The 19,760-nt window shown below is 40.2% G+C and overlaps 1 protein-coding gene across 1 annotated transcript in view; it reads right to left on the reverse strand.

The window, feature by feature from the left end:
- MSH2 (mutS homolog 2) overlaps positions 1 to 19,760 on the reverse strand; it is a 73,562-nt gene that overhangs the window by 14,551 nt on the left and 39,251 nt on the right. Inside the window, exons 8-10 of the mRNA XM_015112314.3 lie at positions 10,953 to 11,062; positions 5,703 to 5,826; positions 1,709 to 1,859 (exon numbers count right to left, since the gene is read on the reverse strand). Of these exons, the coding sequence (XP_014967800.2) occupies positions 1,709 to 1,859; positions 5,703 to 5,826; positions 10,953 to 11,062 (385 nt within the window). The remainder of the gene's footprint in view (positions 1 to 1,708; positions 1,860 to 5,702; positions 5,827 to 10,952; positions 11,063 to 19,760) is intronic.

Consider the following 19,760-nt stretch of genomic DNA (forward strand, 5'->3'; position numbering starts at 1 on the left):
AACCCACAAAAAACTTGAAGATGATTAGAACACCCCAAAAGTTGTATCTTATACCAGCTAAAATATATACATTTCTTGAACCAGGAGTATTCTAGTGTGCTGGAAAAACAACACACCTAGATTTGGCAACAGAAGATCTAAGTTTAGGCACCCACCAGCACTAGCCGTCTAACTGAGGAAAAGTGAAGTCTTAGCTTCTACACCTATAAAATGAGAAATATACATGTCTTCTTTACTGAGAGTTATGAGGAACAAACTAATTACTAGGGTGTCTGAACACCTAGAATGTCTGCATATAATAGACACTCAAAGTACTTGTTAAACAGATGACAGGGGATCATATATATATAAGCTACCTGTAAAGTTCTGGGAAAATTCAGGAGGGGAGGGAGTAGTTTCCAGAACAGTACAAAAGGAGAAAGGCTTTAGCCTCCCCCCACCATAAGCCACAGAAGATTTTAAATATAATTTTAGGTCGGGCGCGGTGGCTCAAGCCTGTAAACCCAGCACTTTGGGAGGCCGAGACGGGCAGATCACAAGGTCCAGGAGATCGAGACCATCCTGGCTAACACGGTGAAACCCAGTCTCTACTAAAAAATACAAAAAACTAGCCGGCCAAGTTGGCAGGTGCCTGTAGTCCCAGCTACTTGGGAGGCTGAGGCAGGAGAATGGCGTAAACCCGGGAGGCGGAGCTTGCATTGAGCTGAGATCTGGCCATTGCACTCCAGCCTGGGTGACAGAGCGAGACTCCATCTCAAAAAAATAAATAAATAAAATAAATAAATATAATTTTAAAATTTTTTAATTAATTTAAAATAATTTTTTTTTACATAGAAATAATTTACTTCACGGACTTCCTAAGATCAGTTAGAAAAATGGCAGGAAAAAACTGTTAAAATTTGTTTCAACATGAAACAAGATTAAAAAAAAAAAAAAGCTAGAATCTAGTGAATGGCCTCATATTTCCCTAAACTAATTTAAACACCCAACTGAAATACCAGAATAATTTTTTTAACTTGATAAATGATAGCAGTTTTCTTACAAAAAATAAACATGTGGGTCAGGCACGTTGGCTCACACCTGTAATCTCAGCACTTTTGGAAGCTGAGGCAGGTGGATCACTCGAGGCCAGGAGTTCGAGACCAGCCTGTCCAACATGGTGAGAACCCATTGCTACTAAAAATTAAAAAATGAACCAGATGTGGTGGTGCAGGCCTATAATCCCAGCTACTCAGGAAGCTGAAGCATGAGAATCGCTTGAATCCGGGAGGTGGAGGTTGCAGTGAGTCAAGACTGCATGCCACTGCACTCCAGCCTGAGTGACACAGCAAGACTCCGTCTCAGGGGGAAAAAAAAAAAAAGAGATAAAAGAAACATGAAAATAAAGCCAAGATATGAGCGGGAACTAGCTCTAATAGATATGGTAACACAGAATAAGTGATAAAATATATTTTGCGTAGACAAAAGAATGGTGAGACAAGGTAAAAGTAGACTCTTTAAAACAGACCCAAAGTACCACTTCAGTCAGTGGGGAACAGATGGATTATTTAGCAAATGGTATTGGGACAGCTGACTGCTATTTGGAAGAAAGCTTGACTCTTACCTGGTGACTACATTAGTAAAACTTCCTTATCATAGAACATTCACATCATATTAGAGCATTCAGGGAACTAATAAAGGGTTAAAAATATAATAATGACTTGCAAACCTGTTGGTAAATTTAACACCGTTCTTCTGGATATCTACAGTACTAAAGTTTTTATTGTTACGAAGGACTTTTTCTTCCTTACAGGTTACACGAAAGTAATATCCAAACTGTGTACTGGAATCCAGTTTAATCTGTTTGCCAGGGTCCAAGCCTTGATAATCAAGAAGAAAAGAAAAAGTATTCCATAAATACCTACAGCCATTTTTCAATGTAACTCTAAAATTATTTAAATAATGAAAAACATATTGTTATATGACAACACATCACAATTATTATCTAACCAGAAAAGATTCAAATACTACTTACTTGAAAACTACATGAATTACGGATATCTATTTATAAAATCCTCAACTCCCTTATGAATGTTAGTTTCTGACTTGAAAGCTGCTTTCTGGGTAAACCTATCCAAGGCTGCAGAACACCAGCACTGGGCAACACATTTGCCCCAGTTGTTGTGAGCACATGAGGATGGATTAAGGTATAACCCCACCCTCGTGGAGTTATGCATGAGAATTATTTTCTTAACCAAAGTTATTTCTTTGGAACTAATATAGAGTATAATTAATGTGACCAAATACAATTTCCAAACAAAAACTTGAGACTCTGACAATGAAACTCTAGGAAAACTAGTGCACATATTTTCTGTTAAGCATAGGAAACTTCACAAACCAAATGATCTGATTGATACGTGAACGGAAAATAAATCTCGGAACCCCAAAATCACTAAGCCGAGGGAAAAGTCAAGCTGGGAACTATGTCAGACAAACCTGCCTCCCATCTTATTCCTAAATAAGATAGCAACAAAGATTAAAAAGCTACATACCTCCCTCACAGTTTGCCCACAAGGAAATTCCTTGTGAGCCTCCAGATGTTCACTCTCAAACAACTCTGTTGAATTTCACCCTAGCAATGTAAACTGATAGCTTATCTTCACAGGTGAGGGACAGAAAGTCATCCCTCTGCTCACCTGACACAAATGCATTTCTGATTGCTTCCTCTGCCCTATTGTTTATGTAAAAATGCAGATTCACCAAGCCAGACTATTCAGTGAAAGGTCAATCAAGGACTCAAAAGAATGCAACCTTTTGTCTCTTATCTACTTATTACCTGAAAGCCCCTTGCTTCGAGTTGTCCTGCCTTTCCGGTTCGAACCAATGTACATCTTACACATGTTGACTGATGTCTCATGTCTCCCTAAAATGTATAAAAGCAAGCTGTACCCTAACCACCTTGCACACGTTGCACACGTGTCATCAGAAACTCGTGAGACTATGTCATGGATGTGTTCTTAACCTTGGCAAAATAAACTTTCTAAATTGGTTGAGACCTGTCTCGGGTATTTTGGGTTCACAATCAGCTAGACTTTCTGCATCGAGAATTTCTGGGTTTTTATAAATATGTTCCCTCTTCATAATTTCATTAACCAATATGATCTCTAGACTACAAACTAAGAGAGAGGGAGAGTATTTACAAATGTACTTGCTGAAGTGTGGCCATCAAATGTTAGTAGTAGCAAACAACTAAAGACAGACCTCGCTTGACCAGTGAGGAAAAGGAAAGTAGAGACCGATCCAGAAATAAAATTGGACTGATCTGAACAAAGGAACCTCTCAAAACATTCAAAGGGAAAGAGTAGTTCCGCAATGAAAGACTGCAAACAATCAGTGATCAAAGTTTCAAAACAAAGGACCATGTTCATGAGTACGTAACGTAGTTTGCTTATATATGCATTTCACTGCAGTGTTAACAACAGCAACATCACCAAACATGAAAGACAATGGTATTTATAGAATACTGTTTATTTAACACATGTAAACCGAGGCTGCCATGAGGATCACAACTTTATTTAAAATGAGGCTCACATCCTCAAAGTGTAATGGCATTTCTGATGACACTAAGGTCTAAGAATTAAAGACCTAAGTAGGTCTAAGAATTAAAGCAATGAATCCAACATGTTAATGCTACAGTAGAATGTGGTGAAAACCAGAGAAATTAAATAATTTGTAAAGAGCTTCAGAAAAAATTTCCAAGCTGAAACTAGAACTCGTGTTTCCCAACTCCCAGCCTAATGTTCTTACACTACAGTTACAGTGTTTCTGTCTCAATTTGAGTGCTATTTATGTCGCTTTCAACATACTTTTTAATAAAACAAACTTACTTAATTTTAAATGAAATTAAACTTAATTTATACCATAAAAAACAAGTTTTTGCCATTAATTTTCTCATTAGCACTCAATAAAATAGATCAAAAAAATAGGCAATAATTTAATGTATACTATGATGCATTCTTTTTTTTTTCTTTTTTTAAAGACAAGGTGTCACTCTCACTCTGTCCCTCAGGCTGGATGGAATACATTGGTACTATCATGGCTCACTGTAGCCTCAACCTCCCAAGCTAAAGCAATCCTCCCACCTCAGCCTCCTAAGTAGCTAGGACCACAGGTGTGCATCACCACACCCAGCAAATTTTTTTCCTTTTAATTTTTGGTAGAAATGTGGTCTATGTTGCACAGGCTAGTCTTGAACTCCTGGGCTGAAGTGATCCTCCTAAGTATTGGGATTATAGGCGTGAGCCACTGTGCCTGGCCAATGATGCATTCTCTTTTCTTATTTTGAGACAGGATCTCACCCTGTCACCCAGGCTGAGTGTAGTAGTGCAATTATGGCTCACTGTAGCCTCGACCTTCCTGGCTCGAGTGATCCTCCCACCTGAGCCTCCTGAGTAGCTGGGACCACAGGTGCATGCCACCATGTCGGGCTAATTTTTGTATTTTTTGTACAGACAGGGTTTCATCATGTTGCCCAGGTTGATCTCGAACTCCTGGACTCAAGCAATCTGCCCACCTTGGTCTCTCTCAAAGTGCTAGGATTACTACAGGTGTGAGCCACCATGCCAAGTCCAATGATGCATTCTTAACAGGATTCTTCCCTCATAAAACCAATTATCAGCAGAAAAACTTCCAGCCAAACAAGTTAACATACGGTAAAACACAGAAATGTGCAGGTACTTTAACTTTCTATTAAGTCAAAAATTATTAAGGAAATACAAAATAACTTTAACTCCAGATATATAAACTCTCTGAGCCTTAATATCCTTAGCTATGAAATGAGGAAGATGGATTTTAATGCAAAAGTTCTTTTTTTTTTTTTTTTTTTTTTTTGAGACGGAGTCTCGCTCTGCCACCCAGGCTGGAGTGCAGTGGCCGGATCTCAGCTCACTGCAAGCTCCGCCTCCCGGGTTCACGCCATTCTCCTGCCTCAGCCTCCCGAGTAGTTGGGACTACAGGCGCCCGCCACCGCGCCTGGCTAGTTTTTTGTATTTTTTAGTAGAGACGGGGTTTCACCGTGTTAGCCAGGATGGTCTCGATCTCCTGACCTCGTGATCCGCCCGTCTCGGCCTCCCAAAGTGCTGGGATTACAGGCTTGAGCCACCGCGCCCGGCCTAATGCAAAAGTTCTTAATTAGGGATCTAGTCCATGTTTGGACTCTCTACAGAAACTATTTGCAAATTTTTTATATATGTAGGTATGGGCATCAGATTATCCGGAAGTTTATTACTGCTTTAATACACTGTTTTGTTCTGGATTTCTAAACTTCTTTGTACTGAGCACCTTACACATGTTTGATGAAAATCCAGAGGACAAAAAAGTGTGAACCCATAGGGAATTAATAAGCTGGTATGGAAGACAGACTTTTTCCAAAAATTGGCATTAATGAAGTGCTTGGAAACCCCAAAGCCAAATCAATGCACTACTCCTAGGAGAATCGGGTTTGGTGATCCTCCTAGGAGTATCCTGTTACCAGTGGAGGTGACATTTAAAATAGGGCTTGTTTAAATGACATCATACAAGGGCCTGTAGGGCGATTTCTGTTTGACAAGAATGTGGAGTCATCATCTTGGGGACAGGAAACTTATAAAATAATTCTGGCATCAACATAGACAGACACTGTATAGACAAAAGAATTATTCCAACCTCCAACGACCCATTCTTACCAAGATCTCTGGCTGCACTTATTAATGTTGACTGCATCTTCTTTTCCAAGTCATTCATTATTTCTCTTAATTCACTGAGATTAGGATCAAATGAAGGTTTTACAAGGAATTCATGGTTTTCTACCTGCAAACAGAACAAAGTGACAAAATCCTATAAATAATAGGTAAAGACAGAAATTATACAGCAAATATTTCCTCCCACTTAAATTTTACTGTTTTCAGTTAAATAATTTGCTATCCATAAGTTATTCAGTCACAACTATTAAGGAGTTTCTATTTACTGAGATGGAAAATTCTGTTCATTAGGACTTCAGAGTTCTGTATGTATAAAAACGATTCATATGAAACAGATGCAGTGCTGATGATGTATATGTCCCTAATAGTATTCTACATTTTATTTTTCCTAAACATTTAAAATGTTCTCCCTAAAAATTACTAAGTAACGTTCAATGTGCAAAACTTGTAATAGTTGTATGTTGCCCAAAACAAGGATATACCCTAGAAATCTCAAAAAGCTCTAAGAAACGAAAGAATTTTCTTAAAAGTTAATCAAAATCTCACAATTTAAAAACATACTCGTAAGTACTTTGTTTCACTAAATTCTTACCAGTAATAACAGCAAGAAACCACAACGAAAAATAGATCTCATTTACAATAGCAAAAACTACATAAAATATTCAGAAACAAAGTCTTGATTATATAGGACCTTTATAAAGATAATTGCCTATTGGAAGATTTAAAAGAAGAATATAAATGTTAAATTCAACTGATTAAAAAACTACAGGAATTGGACCAGCGCCACGGCTCATGCCTGTAATCCCAGCACTTTGGGAGGCCAAGGCAGGTGGATCACTTGAGGTCAGGAGTTTGAGACCAGCCTGGTCAACATGGTAAAACCCCATCTCTACTACAAATACAAAATGAGCTGGGCGTAGCAGTGTGCACCTGTAGTCCCAGCTACTTGGGAGGCTGAGGCAGGAGAATCACTCAAACATGGGAGGCGGAGATTGCAGTGAGCCAAGATTGTGCCACTCTACTCCAGCCTGGGTGACAGAGTGTGACTCAGTTAAAGAAAGACAGAAAGACAGACAGAAAGAAAGAAAGAGGTAAACTATGAAAAGAGAAAACTAGATCTAATATTAATAAGCTATGTATTTCCACAGATTGTCCGATAGGAATTCTTTTTTGAAACAAAACAACTAAAATTTACATGAAATTGTGAAAGAACATCTAAAAAAAGGATGAAGTGTATCCTTACTAGGCATTACAATTAAGCAGACAATTATGTATAGAAGCTTAATATAACAGAGTGAGTCCGTTCTCTTGATTTAAATTATTCAATAAATGAGGTTGAGATAAATTGTTCCTAATTACTATCCACTTAGAGAGTACACTTTCACATACCAGAAGCAAACTATGCAAGGAATAAGGAATTAAAATCAAATTACAGAAAGCTAACAAAAAAGAGAATATACACAAAATAACTTTCTCAATTTAAACCAACCAAAAGAAATTCAATATAATATTAAAATTTTGGCCAGGCTCGGTGGCTCACGCCTGTAATCCCAGCACTTTGGGAGGCCAAGGCAGGCAGATCACAAAGTCAGGAGATCAACACCATCCTGGCTAACACGGTGAAACCCTGTCTCTACTAAAAACACAAAAACTTAGTCAGGCGTGGCAGCGGGCCTATAATCCCAGCTACTAGGGAGGCTGAGGCAGGAGAATCTCTTGAACCTGGGAAGCAGAGGCTGCAGTGAGCTGAGATTGCGCCACTGCACTCCAGCCTGGGTGACAGAGTGAGACTTCATCTCACCAAAAAAAGAAAAAAAAAAAAAATCAAATTAAATTTAAAAGTACATAAAATCCAGTTATAAGCTTTATTTTGCTTAAACTTATGGTTAAAAAACCTCACAAAAAATGAAAAAATATATACCATATTAAAAAGTGTTTTAAAAAGTACTCTGACATAGCTCTCTTACAATGAGACAAAATGTAAGGCAAAAAAGCATTATTAATTAAGGATAGAGTCCCTAAAGAATGATGAAGATTCAATTCACCAGAAAAAACAACAGCTCTGTGCCTCACATATTAACCAAAAACAGACCTAGATGGAGAAACCCACATCTTTCTCAGTAACCCAGCAGATCAAAAATTAGCGAGCACATATAGACAATGAAATGAAAAAACAATCCCAAAAGTAGAGTACACATCCAAATTTTAAATACATGGGGAACTTTTATGAAATGGATACACACCAAGCTTGGAAATTTAAAAATATACTTCTAAATAATTAACAAACCAAAGAACAAATGATAATAGAAATAAAATACTTGGAGTTGAGTAAGAAATTATACCTCTCTAAACTCACACTTGTAATCCTACAACTTTGGGAAGCCAAGACAGGAGGATTGCTTGAGCCCAGGAGTTCAAGGCCAGCCTGGTCAACATAGCAAAAACCGTGTCTCTACTAAAAAATAAAAAAATTAGCCAGGTGTGGTGGCACACGCCTATAATCTCAGGTACTCAGGAGGCTGAGGTGGGAGGATCACTGGAGCCCAGGAATTCAAGGCCTGCAATGAGCTATGATCAAACCACTGCACTCCAGTCTCGGCAACAGAGCAGGATCCTGTTAATCAATCAATAAATTAATAATTAATGTGGTATGTCCATCAGGGAATACCATTCAGCTATATGAGGAGATATGATCTGGATATGTGCCCCCACCCAAATGTCACATTGAATTGGAATTGGAATCCCCAGTGTTGGAGGTGGAGCCTGGTGAGAGGTGACTGGATCATGAGGGTGGTTTCCCCTGGGTACTCTTCTCATGATAGTGACTGACTTGTCCTGAGATCTAGTTGTTTAAAAGTGTGTAGCACCTCCCCCTTCTCTCTCTTGCTCCTGCCCATCATGTAAGATGTGCACTACAAGAGAACTACTCTTGATCACCATAGACTCTTAAATCACTGGAGATGGCACCTTGATTTGGGTATGCAAAACAAACCTTACTAAAACAACCTTTACCTTCCATTAGTTTGCCCCACATATTTACCTTCCCACAATTTACCACCCCTCGAAGCTCAAACTTCTTTTCTTCAATCTTGTTGGCTCTCCACAATTTATTGTCTGATATGGTTTGGCTGTGTCTCCACCCAAATCTCATCTTGAGTTGTAGCTCCCATAATCCCCATGTGACATGGGAGGGACTCGGTGGGAGGTAATTGAATCATGGCAGCAGGTTTTTTATTTTTATCATCTCTACAAATAATTTAAAAATCAGCCAGGTGTGGTGGTGCACATCTATGGTTCCAACTACTTGGGAGGCTGAAGTGGGAGGATCACTTGAGCCCAGATTCAAGGCTGCAGTGAACCATGATCGCACCACTGCACTCCAGCCTGGGTGACAGAATAAAACTCTGTCTCATTTTTCAAAAAGGGTGTGGAGGCAGGGACGCGGTGGCTTACGCATGCAATCCCAGCACTTTGGGAGGCTGAGGTGGGCTGATCACCTGAGGCTGGAAGTTTGAGACCAGCCTGACCAACACGGAGAAACCCCATCTCTACTAAAAATTCGAAATTAGCCGGGTGTGGTGGCACATTCCTGTAATTCTAGCTACTTGGGAGGCTGAGGCAGGAGAATTGCTTGAACCCAGGAGGAGGAGGTTGAGGTGTATCGAGATAGCGCCCTTGCACTCCAGCCTGGGCAAAAAGTGTGAAACTCCATCTCAAAAAAAAAAAAAAAAGTAATGCAAAGAATCTGACTTAAACCAGCAAACCAAACGGTTACCCTAATATGAATAATGCAAGCATATACTCCTGCATGACCATTTTAACAGGGAATTTAACTTAGAAAAATTTCAAAATACTATTTTTAAAGTCTTGCAAATTAACACTATATTCAGGCCGGGCATGGTGGCTCACACCTGTAATCCCAGCACTTGAGAGGCCAAGGCAGATGGATCACCTGAGGTCAGGAGTTCAAGACCAGCCTGGCCAACATGAGGAAACCCTGCCTCTACTAAAAATACAAAAATTAGCCGGGTTTGGTGGCAGGCGCCTATAATCCCAGCTACTCGGGAGGCTGAGGCAGGAGAATCACTTGAACCCAGGAGGCAGAGATTGCAGTGAGTCAAGATCACGCCATTGCACGTCAGCCTGGGGACAAGAGTGAGACTTCATCTCGGGGGGGGGGGGAACCCCACTATATTCAATGGGCTCACCATAGTAAACTGGTAAACTTGTTCATATAAACAAATTTTTAACAGATTCAAAACAAAGCATTACCATGTCATAAACTGTGCTTTAAAATTCACTTTCATGTAAGGATATTTTCAACTATTTCACAAACTGTTCTCACTTTACATACAGTTATTGCTCAAAATTGTTAAAGACATGAGATATAGATCACTTAAACCCTAAATGTTCTCAATTAACAAGAAATTTTAGAAGTAAATAGTATTTAGAGTCCTGGTTAACTTTTTAGTTATATTCAACAACTATTTAGGAGATGCATACATATTCTAACCTCCTCCTGCAAAGAACTCTCTACGTGGAAAAGAAACAGAAGTGGCCCAGCAAGGTGGCTTATATCTGAAATCCCAGCATTTTGGGAGGCTAAGACCGAGGCAGGAGGATAGCTTGAGGCCAGAGTTTTGAGACCAGTTTGGGCAACACGGCGAGAGTTCATGTCTATAAAAAAGTTTTTAAAAAAGTAGCCAGGCGTGGTGGTACACAGCTGTATTTACAGCTACTAAGGCTAAGGCAGGAGGATTACTTGAACCCAGAAGTTTGAGGGGTTAGTGAACTATGACAGTGTCACTGCACTTAAGCCTGGGTAACAGAGGGAGACCCAGTCTCAAAAGAAAAACAAGAAAACAAACAAAATGAAAGTTTTCTTGTGTGTCTTATGTTTACCTCTAACTTCTCTTTCCTTTTCCAGTGACTATAATTTTCCTTCTCTTTGAAAATAAAATGCAGTTGCATTTATGAAATTGTTCATTTATGAGATTGTCTTTAACCAGGACAGTTATGCCCAATATTCATTTCCTCTGCTACTCTGTATTTCATCCACTGAAACAGTTGCTATTTTTTAAAAAAATCCTTTTCCCATCTGTCACTTCGTCTTACGTCCACTGTCTACAAAGGTGCTACAATTAGATACTAAAAAGAAAAATTTACACGCTTTCTTAATGTGGCCTTTGTTTTTAAAAAATATCTACTGTTTAAATTTAAAAGTATATTGCATACCTGATCCATATCTAAAGTTGTTTCTATCATTTCCTGAAACTTGGAGAAATCAGAACGAAGATCAGTAAGAGGAGTCACAAAAACTGCCAACAATAATTTCTGGTGTTTTCCTAAAAGAAAGTAGTAAAACAAACAAATAAAAAGATCTCATTTTTACAAAATACAAATCATAAAAATGTGACTGAGATAAACAAGCATCATTTGATCCAAAAGTTACAAATAGTACAGTAGGTCTCCAAAGTTACTATTTACTCAGGTGTTTTAATTCAAATTGTTTAGTACTCAAGTTATTTTATAGGAAGGGAAATGATGTAGCACTCAAAGCTTCCCACTAATAATACATTACCTCCCTTGTCTGTAAATCCAACAAGTAATACAGATGCAGAAATATGACATTAATTATGACTAAATGAATTTCATTTCTTATAGATTTAATAACCCAAAGTCATTAAAATAAAATCTCTAGCTTACGTCATATTCCTAATTTCCATTAATAACAGTGTTCCAATTAACAGATTAAATCAAGCCAAGTTTTTACACAATGGAACTGTACTTGATGGTATTTAAGGGTACATGATGGGGAGGCCGGGCATGGTGGCTCATGCCTATAATCCCAGCACTTTCAGAGGCTGAGGCGGGCAGATCACTTGAGCTCAGGAGTTTGAGACCAGCCTGACCAACAAGGTGAAACCTCATCTCTGCTCAAAATACAAAAATTAGCCTGGTGTGGTAACACAGGCTTACAGTCCCAGCTACTCGGGAGGTTGAAGCAGGAGAATTGCTTGAACGCAGGAGGTGGAGGCTGCAGTTAGCCCAAGATCACACTACTGCCCTCCAGCCTGGGCAACAGAACGAGATTCTATCTCAAAAAAAAAAAGAAAAAAAAAGAGCATATGCTGGGGAATCATGTATGAAGGAGTAAGTGAAGCAATGGAGTATATACTGTGAAAAAGTAGGCAGGACTAGAGACCTGGGTAACGATCCCAGCTCTGCTACCCATTGGCTCTCTTATCTGGAGCATGATACTTTGAGCCTCATTTTCCCTTTTTGTGCAAAGGAATAATAATAGCTACCCAGAAATAATAAATGAGATAACTATACACCACACTTGTACAGTCCTTGACACTTAACAGAAGCTCAACAAGTTACTTTGTATTACTACTGGTATAACGCAAGGATTTTTTTTTAATCGCCAATAAATTCCCTTAGAAGAATTCCGCAAGTGATACCTAACACACTGCATTTCACTCCAAAGCAACAGTTCCCAAACTTCTCCAGAAATTCTAGTAGCTATTGAGAAAATGATGAAAAACTACTATGAAGTCAGCAAAATTGTTTTAAGGATTCATGTTTTATTATTAATCACAACAGCATCTATACATATTTAGAAAATATGTACATACGTGTGAAGCACTATTTAGACAGAATAAAAACAACACTTTGCCCACACAATGTCTGCTGTGCTACAATGCATAGTCCTTTATTCCAAATTAGCTCATGCACTATTGGTAAATAAGGGAATCGTGGCAGCAAAATTCAGAGGTGGCATTGGTTTATGAATGATTTTTTTTCCAGCCCATTAATGTTTTAAAGGGATCAAGGTTAAGCTCTCACACAATTAAGAGTAAGCCTTAGCAGTGAAGACCTCAGAGTAGTTGGCTTAACAGCCACTGTACTTTCCACTCACTATGTTAAGATATGTGGGACAGCTCAAGGGTACAAAACATTTGCCAGTGTTTTCGAAAAAGAAAAAAAAAAAAAAAGAATTCAATTTCATACCATGGTTCAGATTTTTAATTCTGACGAAACTAGCCTCTATTAGAAGCAAATGCCCTCAAGGACCTACATCTCAAAGGAGAAAACAACAGCCACAGATCTAAGGCTTCAAAGAGTTGGCTAATGCTGGTGCTTGGGTGCAAATGCCAGGAAGGCCACAGTTTTTATTACAGTTTGTTATGCTTCTGTTAGAAGTGGTTTTTAAAAATTCATGTATTTTCAGGTCTGCTTCAACCCTGTTTTTTCCATAAGCTGTTATTTTTCTAGCACATGACTGAACAAGGTTTTCCAAGAATCCATACTGCATAAATATCTGTATGAACTTCAGAATCTATGTCACCCTCAACATGTCCTCTGGCTCCTCAAGCATACGAGCCCACTTCGCTGCAGCCCTTCTCAGTTTATAAACTTCCTTACGAGTTCTCCTGCTCCCTTATCCTCCAAGCTTTCACTAGCATCTTAAATTCCTTCCCCTCCTTATAACTTGTACCAAACCCCAGTTGCCAATTTTCAACTAGATTTTGTAAAGCTACATTCTCCACCAGTGATCACAGGCTGGAAAGCCCTACACAAGCTATCCTGAGGTCTTAACCAAAGGACTCCTGGTATTCATAGCAGTACATAAACAAAGAAGAAAATTCTAGTTTTATTTCCTCTAGCCTCTAGCTGAAATTTAGCGTTTGCTTTCATTATTAATGTAGGCAATAAGCCATGGTAGTATTACCAGTACCTGTGTCTTTGTTACTAATTAAATCACCAGCTATATTTTCATATGATATTAGTTTTGAGATATTTTAAAGCATTATTTAACCTCACTCTTACTTCGGAAGTCAAGTAGTAGGCTTTCTGTCAGGTATTTTTCAATGCATTAATAAAAAAGACATTCTTACATCAAGAATTTGTTTCATATTTTGATAAGTATATTTCAATACAATTGGTTTCCTTTGTAACTCTGCGTTTTATTTTATGTATTTAAAAACACTACTAATGGGCTTCAACAGTAGCCAAGAAGGTCCACAGCACAAAAAAAAGTTAAAAATCTCAGACAGGCCTCTAGTCTCAACTACCAACCTCGTCATAATTCTCTACTTCTATGCTTGACCACTTTAGGTTTCCTTCGCTCCTGCAACAAGGTAAGACCACATCAGCCTTATGTCTTTGCACTGGCTGATCCCACTAGCCTCCCCTCCTACCTCAATTTTTTTTTTTTTTTTTTTAAGATGAGGTCTCACTCTAACACCCTGGATGAAGTGCAGTGGTGCAATCATGGCTCACTGCAGCCCTGACTTCCCAGGCTCAGACAATCCTCCAACCTCAGCCTCCTGAGTAGCTGGACTACAGGTGCATTTCACTATGCCTGAGTAATTTTTGTATTTTTTGTACAGATGAGATTTCGCCATGTTGCCCAGGTTGGTATCAAACTCCTGGGCTCAAGTGATCTGTCCACCTCCGCCTCCCGAAGTGCTGGGATTACAGGTATGAGCCACCATGCCTGGACTCCTTCCTCTGTCCCCTCCAATTCTTAACAGCTGGCTCCGTTTTATGGTTCAAGTCTCACCTTAGATAGCAATTCCTTAAAGAGGCCTTCTTTGGCCACAGGATCTGTTGTCTCCCTGGCCCCTTGCCAAGTCACTGTATCATACCAACACATTATGCTTTCTTTATTGTACCTAATGTTATTTTAAATTCTTGTCCACTTATTTCCCTACTGTCTGTCTCCCTCCACTCTTTCACTATTATGGAAACTCTACAAAACAGGGACTTCATCTATCAGAACTCCTAAAAAATGTTTGGCACAAAGTAGCCAGTTGATGATATTTGTTGAATGAATGACTTTATGAAGGAAGGGAACAAGAAACTGATAAGGTAACCAATTTATTTAGTAAGAATCTCAAAGATCACACAGGGAAATGATTTGTTAGCTTCTTAAGTGTATCAAAATGTAAAATGCTCAAATAATCAAGTCATTAAATAACTTTTGTTAGGAACTCCAGATTAACTGTCCGCAAGATTCACTTAAAACTCCGTGAAGCTTTCATTTTCAAGAACACAACTGTGCACTTCATGAACTACTGCAATGCTTAGGTCAGTAAGTGTAGTATTGGGAGGCATAGGGGCTCACGCCTGTAATCCCAACGCTTTGGGAGGCTGAGGCAGGTGGATTACCTGAGGTCAGGAGTTTGAGGCCAGCCTGGCCAACAGGGGAAACTACTCACGTCTCTAATAAAAACACAAAAATAAGCCGGGCATGGTGGCATGTGCCTGAAATCCCAGCTACTCAGGAGGCTGAGGCAGGAGAACTGCTTGAACTCAGGGGGTGGCGGCTGCAGTAAGCCAAGATCGTGCTACTGCACTCCAGCCTGGGCAAGAGAGTGAGACTCCATCTCAAAAAAGCATAAGTATTAACGTTTCTATAACAACCCTAAACATAAGCTAATCACTATTAAATCATCACTTACTATAATCAAAAAATGTAAAATATCAGGATACATTGAAAGCCCATCAAGAATAAGTGATTCAGCCTGGGTGTGGTGGCTCATGCCTGTAATCCCGGCACTTTGGGAGGCCGAGGCGGGTGGGCTGCTTGAGGTCAGGAGTTTGAGACTAGGCTGACCAACATGGTGAAATCCCATCTCTACTAAAAATACAAAAATTGAGCCAGGCATGGTGGTGCATGCCTGTAATCGCAGCTACTCGGGAGGCTGAGTCAAGAGAATCACCTGAACCCAGGAGGCAGAAGTTGCAGTGAGCTGAGACCATGCCACTACGCTCCACCTTGAGTGACAGAGCAAGACTCTCTGTCTCAAAAAAAAAAAAAAAAAAAAAGAATAAGTGGTTTAGGACAGGGCTCACACCTGCAATCCCAACACTTTGGGAGGCAAAGGTGGGGCAAATTGCTTGAGGTCAGCAGTTTAAGACAAGCCTGGCCAACATGGTAAAACCCTGTCTCTACTAAAAATACAAAAATTAGCCAGGCATGGTGGTGGGCACCTGTAATCCCAGCTACTCAGGAGGCTGAGGCAGGAGAAATCACTTGAACCTGGGAGGCAGAGGTTGCAGTGAGGCGAGATTGCACCATTGCACTCCAGCCTGGGCAACACAGTGAGACACTGCCTCAAAAAATAAAGAATAAGTGGTTTAGGCCAAGCATGGTAACTCATGCCTGTAATCCTAGCACTTTGGGAAGCTGAGGCAGGAGGATCACCTGAGTCCAGGAGTTCAAGACCAGCCTGGACAACATGGCAAGACCCCCTCTCAGGGGGAAGTAAAAAAAAAAGAGTAAGTGGGCTGGGTGCAGTGGCTCACACCTGTAATCCCAGCAGTTTGGGAGGCCAAGGCAGGTGGATCATGAGGTCAGGAGATCAAGACCATCCTGGCTAACACAGTGAAACACTGTCGCTACTAAAAATACAAAAAATTAGCCGGGCATGCTGGCAGGCACCTGTAGTCCCAGCTACTCAGGAGGCTGAGGTAGGAGAATGGCATGAATCCGGGAGGCAGAGCTCGCAATGAACCGAGATTGTGCCACTGCACTCCACCCTGGGTGACAGAGCGAGACTCCATTTCAAAAAAAAAAGAGTAAGTGGTTCACTAAGATATACTTCTGTAGAACTTACCTGTGGAGAAAAGGAAAGAGAGGGAAAGAGAGAAAAGAGAGAGAGAAAGAGAAAGAGAGAGAGAGAGAGAGAGAGAGAGAGAATGAGACAGAGAGACAGAGACAGAAAGAGACAGAGATACACTGATACACTTCCGGCCAGACACCATGGCTCATGCCTATAATCCCAGCACTTTGGGAAGCCTAGGCAGGTGGATCACTTGAGGTCAGGAGTTTGAGACCAGCCTGGCCAACATGGCAAAACCCTATCTCTACTAAAAATACAAAAGAAATTAGCCAAGTGTGGTGACACACACCTATAATCCAAGAAGTCTGGGATTATGTTAAATGACCAAACCTAAGAATAACTGGCGTTCTGGAGGAAGAAGGGAAATCTAGAAGTATGGAAAACATATCTGGGGGAATAATCGAGGAAAACCTCCCCAGCCTTGCTAGAGACCTAGACATCTAAATACAAGAACCTCAAAGAACACCTGCGAAATTCATTACAAAAAGATCATCACCTAGGTACACTGTCATCAGGTTATCCAAAGTTAAGATGAAGGAAAGAATCTTAAGAGCTGTGAGGCAAAAGCACCAGGTAACCTATAAAGAAAACCTATCAGATCAACAGCAGATTTCTCAGCAGAAACCCTACAAACCAGAGGAATTAGGGTCCTATCTTCAGCCTCCTCAAACAAAACAATTATCAGCCAAGAATTTTGTATCCAGGGAAACTAAGCTTCATAAATGAAAGAAAGAGTCTTTTTCAGACAAAAATTGCTGAGAGAATTCACTAGTACAAAGCCAGAACAACAATAACTGCTAAAGGGAGCTCTAAATCTTGAAACAAATACTGGAAACACATCAAAACATAAATCTTACTTTAAAGCATCAATCTTACAGGACCTATAAAACAAAAATACAATTTAAAAAAACACAAAAGGAATACGGTATACAGGCAACAAATACCACAATAAATGGAATGATACTTCACATCTCAATGCTAACGTTGAATGTAAATAGCCTAAATGCTCCATGTAAAAGATACAGAACTGAGGGCCGGGAGCGGTGGCTCACGCCTGTAATCCCAACACTTTGGGAGGCTGAGGAGGGCAGATCACAAGGTCAGGAGTTCAAGACCAGCCTGACCAACATGGTGAAACTCCATCTCTACTGAAAACGCAAACATTAGCTGGATGTGGTGGCACACGCCTGTAATCCCAGCTACTTGAGAGGCTGAGGCAGGAGAATCACTTGAACCTGGGGGGCAGAGGTTGCGATGAGCCAAGACCACGCCACTGCACTCCAGCCTGGACGAGAAAGCAAGACTCCATCTCAAAAAAAAAAAAAAAAAAAAGATACAGAATTGCAGAATGGATAAGAACTCACCAACCATCTGCTGCCTTCAAGAGACTCACTTAAGAATGCACATAAACTGCCGGGCGCGGTGGCTCAAGCCTGTAATCCCAGCACTTTGGGAGGCCGAGACGGGCGGATCACAAGGTCAGGAGATCGAGACCATCCTGGCTAACCCGGTGAAACCCCGTCTCTACTAAAAAATACAAAAAACTAGCCGGGCGAGGTGGCGGGCGCCTGTAGTCCCAGCTACTCCGGAGGCTGAGGCAGGAGAATGGCGTGAACCCGGGAGGCGGAGCTTGCAGTGAGCTGAAATCCGGCCACTGCACTCCAGCCTGGGTGACAGAGCGAGACTCCGTCTCAAAAAAAAAAAAAAAAAAAAAAAAAAAAAAAAAAAAAAAAAAGAATGCACATAAACTTAAGGTAAAGGGGTGGAAAAAGATATTCCATGCAAATGGACACCAAAAGCAAGCGAGAAGAGTTAATTCTTATATCAGACAAAACAATCCTTAAAGCAACTGCGTTAGAAAAGACAAAGAGGGACATTATATAATGATAAAAGGCCTTGTCCAACAGGAAAACATCACTATCCTAAACATATACGCACCTAGCACTGGAGCTCCCAAAATTATAAAACAATTACGGCCAGGTGCGGTGGCTCACTCCTGTAATCCTAGCACTTTGGGAGGCCGAGGCGTGCGATCACCTGAGGTCAGGAGTAGGAGACCAGCCTGACCAACATGGAGAAACTCTGTCCCTACTAAAAATACAAAATTAGCAGGGCATGGTGACGCATGCCTGTAATCCCAGCTACTCGGGAGGCTGAGGCAGGTGAGCTGAGATCGCACCATTGCACTCCAGCCTGGGCAACAAGAGCAAAACTCTGTCTAAAACACACACACACACACACACACACAATTACTAATAGACCTAAGAAATGAGATAGACAGCAAATCAATTAATAGTGGGAGACTTTAATACTCCACTGACAACACTAGGCAGGTCATCAAGACAGAAAGTCTTGATGAAGAATCAATGGATTTAAACTATACCCTGGAACAAATGGACTTAACAGATATATACAGAATATTCTACCAAACAAATGCAGAATAAACATTCTATTCAACAGCACATGGAAGTTTCTCCAATGGAAGTTTGTGGCATACGATAGGCCACAAAATGAGCCTCAATATATTTAAGAAAATTAAAATTATATCAAGCACTCTCTCAGACCACAGTGGAATAAAACTGGAAATCAACTACAAAAGGAACCTCCAAAACTGTGCAAATACATAGAAATTAAATAACCTGCTCCTGAGGCTGGGCGCAGTGGTTCACGCCTGTAATCCCAACACTTCGGGAGCCTAAGACGGGTGGATCACCTCAGGTCAGAAGTTCAAGACCAGCCTGGCCAACATGGTAAAACCCTGTCTCTACTAAAACTACAAAAAATTAGCCAGGCGTGGTGGCAGGCACCTCTAATCCCAGCTACTCGGGAGACTAAGGCAGAAGAATTGCACGAACCCAGGAGGTGGAGGTTGCAGCGAGGCAAGATCATGCCATTGAACTCCAGCCTGGGCAACAAGAGCGAAACTCTGTCTCAAAAACAAAAACAAAAAAAACCCTGCTCCTGAATGATCATTGGGTCAAAAATGAAATCAAGGTGGAAATAAAAAAATTCTTCAAACTGAACAATAGTGACACAATCTATCAAAACCTCTGGGATTCAGCAAAGGTGGTGCTAGTACTGTTCATGGCCCTAAACGCCTACATGAAAAAGTTTCAAAGAGTACAAACATACAATCTAAGGTCACACCTCAAGGAACTAGAGAAACAAGAACAAACCAAACCCAAACCCAGCTGAAGAAAGGAAAAAACCAAGATCAGACCAGAACTAAATGAAATTGAAACAAACAAAAAAAATTCAAAAGATAAATGAAACAAAAAGCCGGTTATTTGAAAAGATAAATAAAAAGACCATTAGCAAGATTAACCAAGAAAATAGGAGAGAAAATCCAAATAAGCTCAAATTGGAAACGAAACAGGAGCTATTACAACTGACACCACAGAAATACAAA

This window comes from Macaca mulatta, chromosome 13 (assembly GCF_049350105.2).
Source record: "Macaca mulatta isolate MMU2019108-1 chromosome 13, T2T-MMU8v2.0, whole genome shotgun sequence".
NCBI lineage: Eukaryota > Metazoa > Chordata > Mammalia > Primates > Cercopithecidae > Macaca > Macaca mulatta.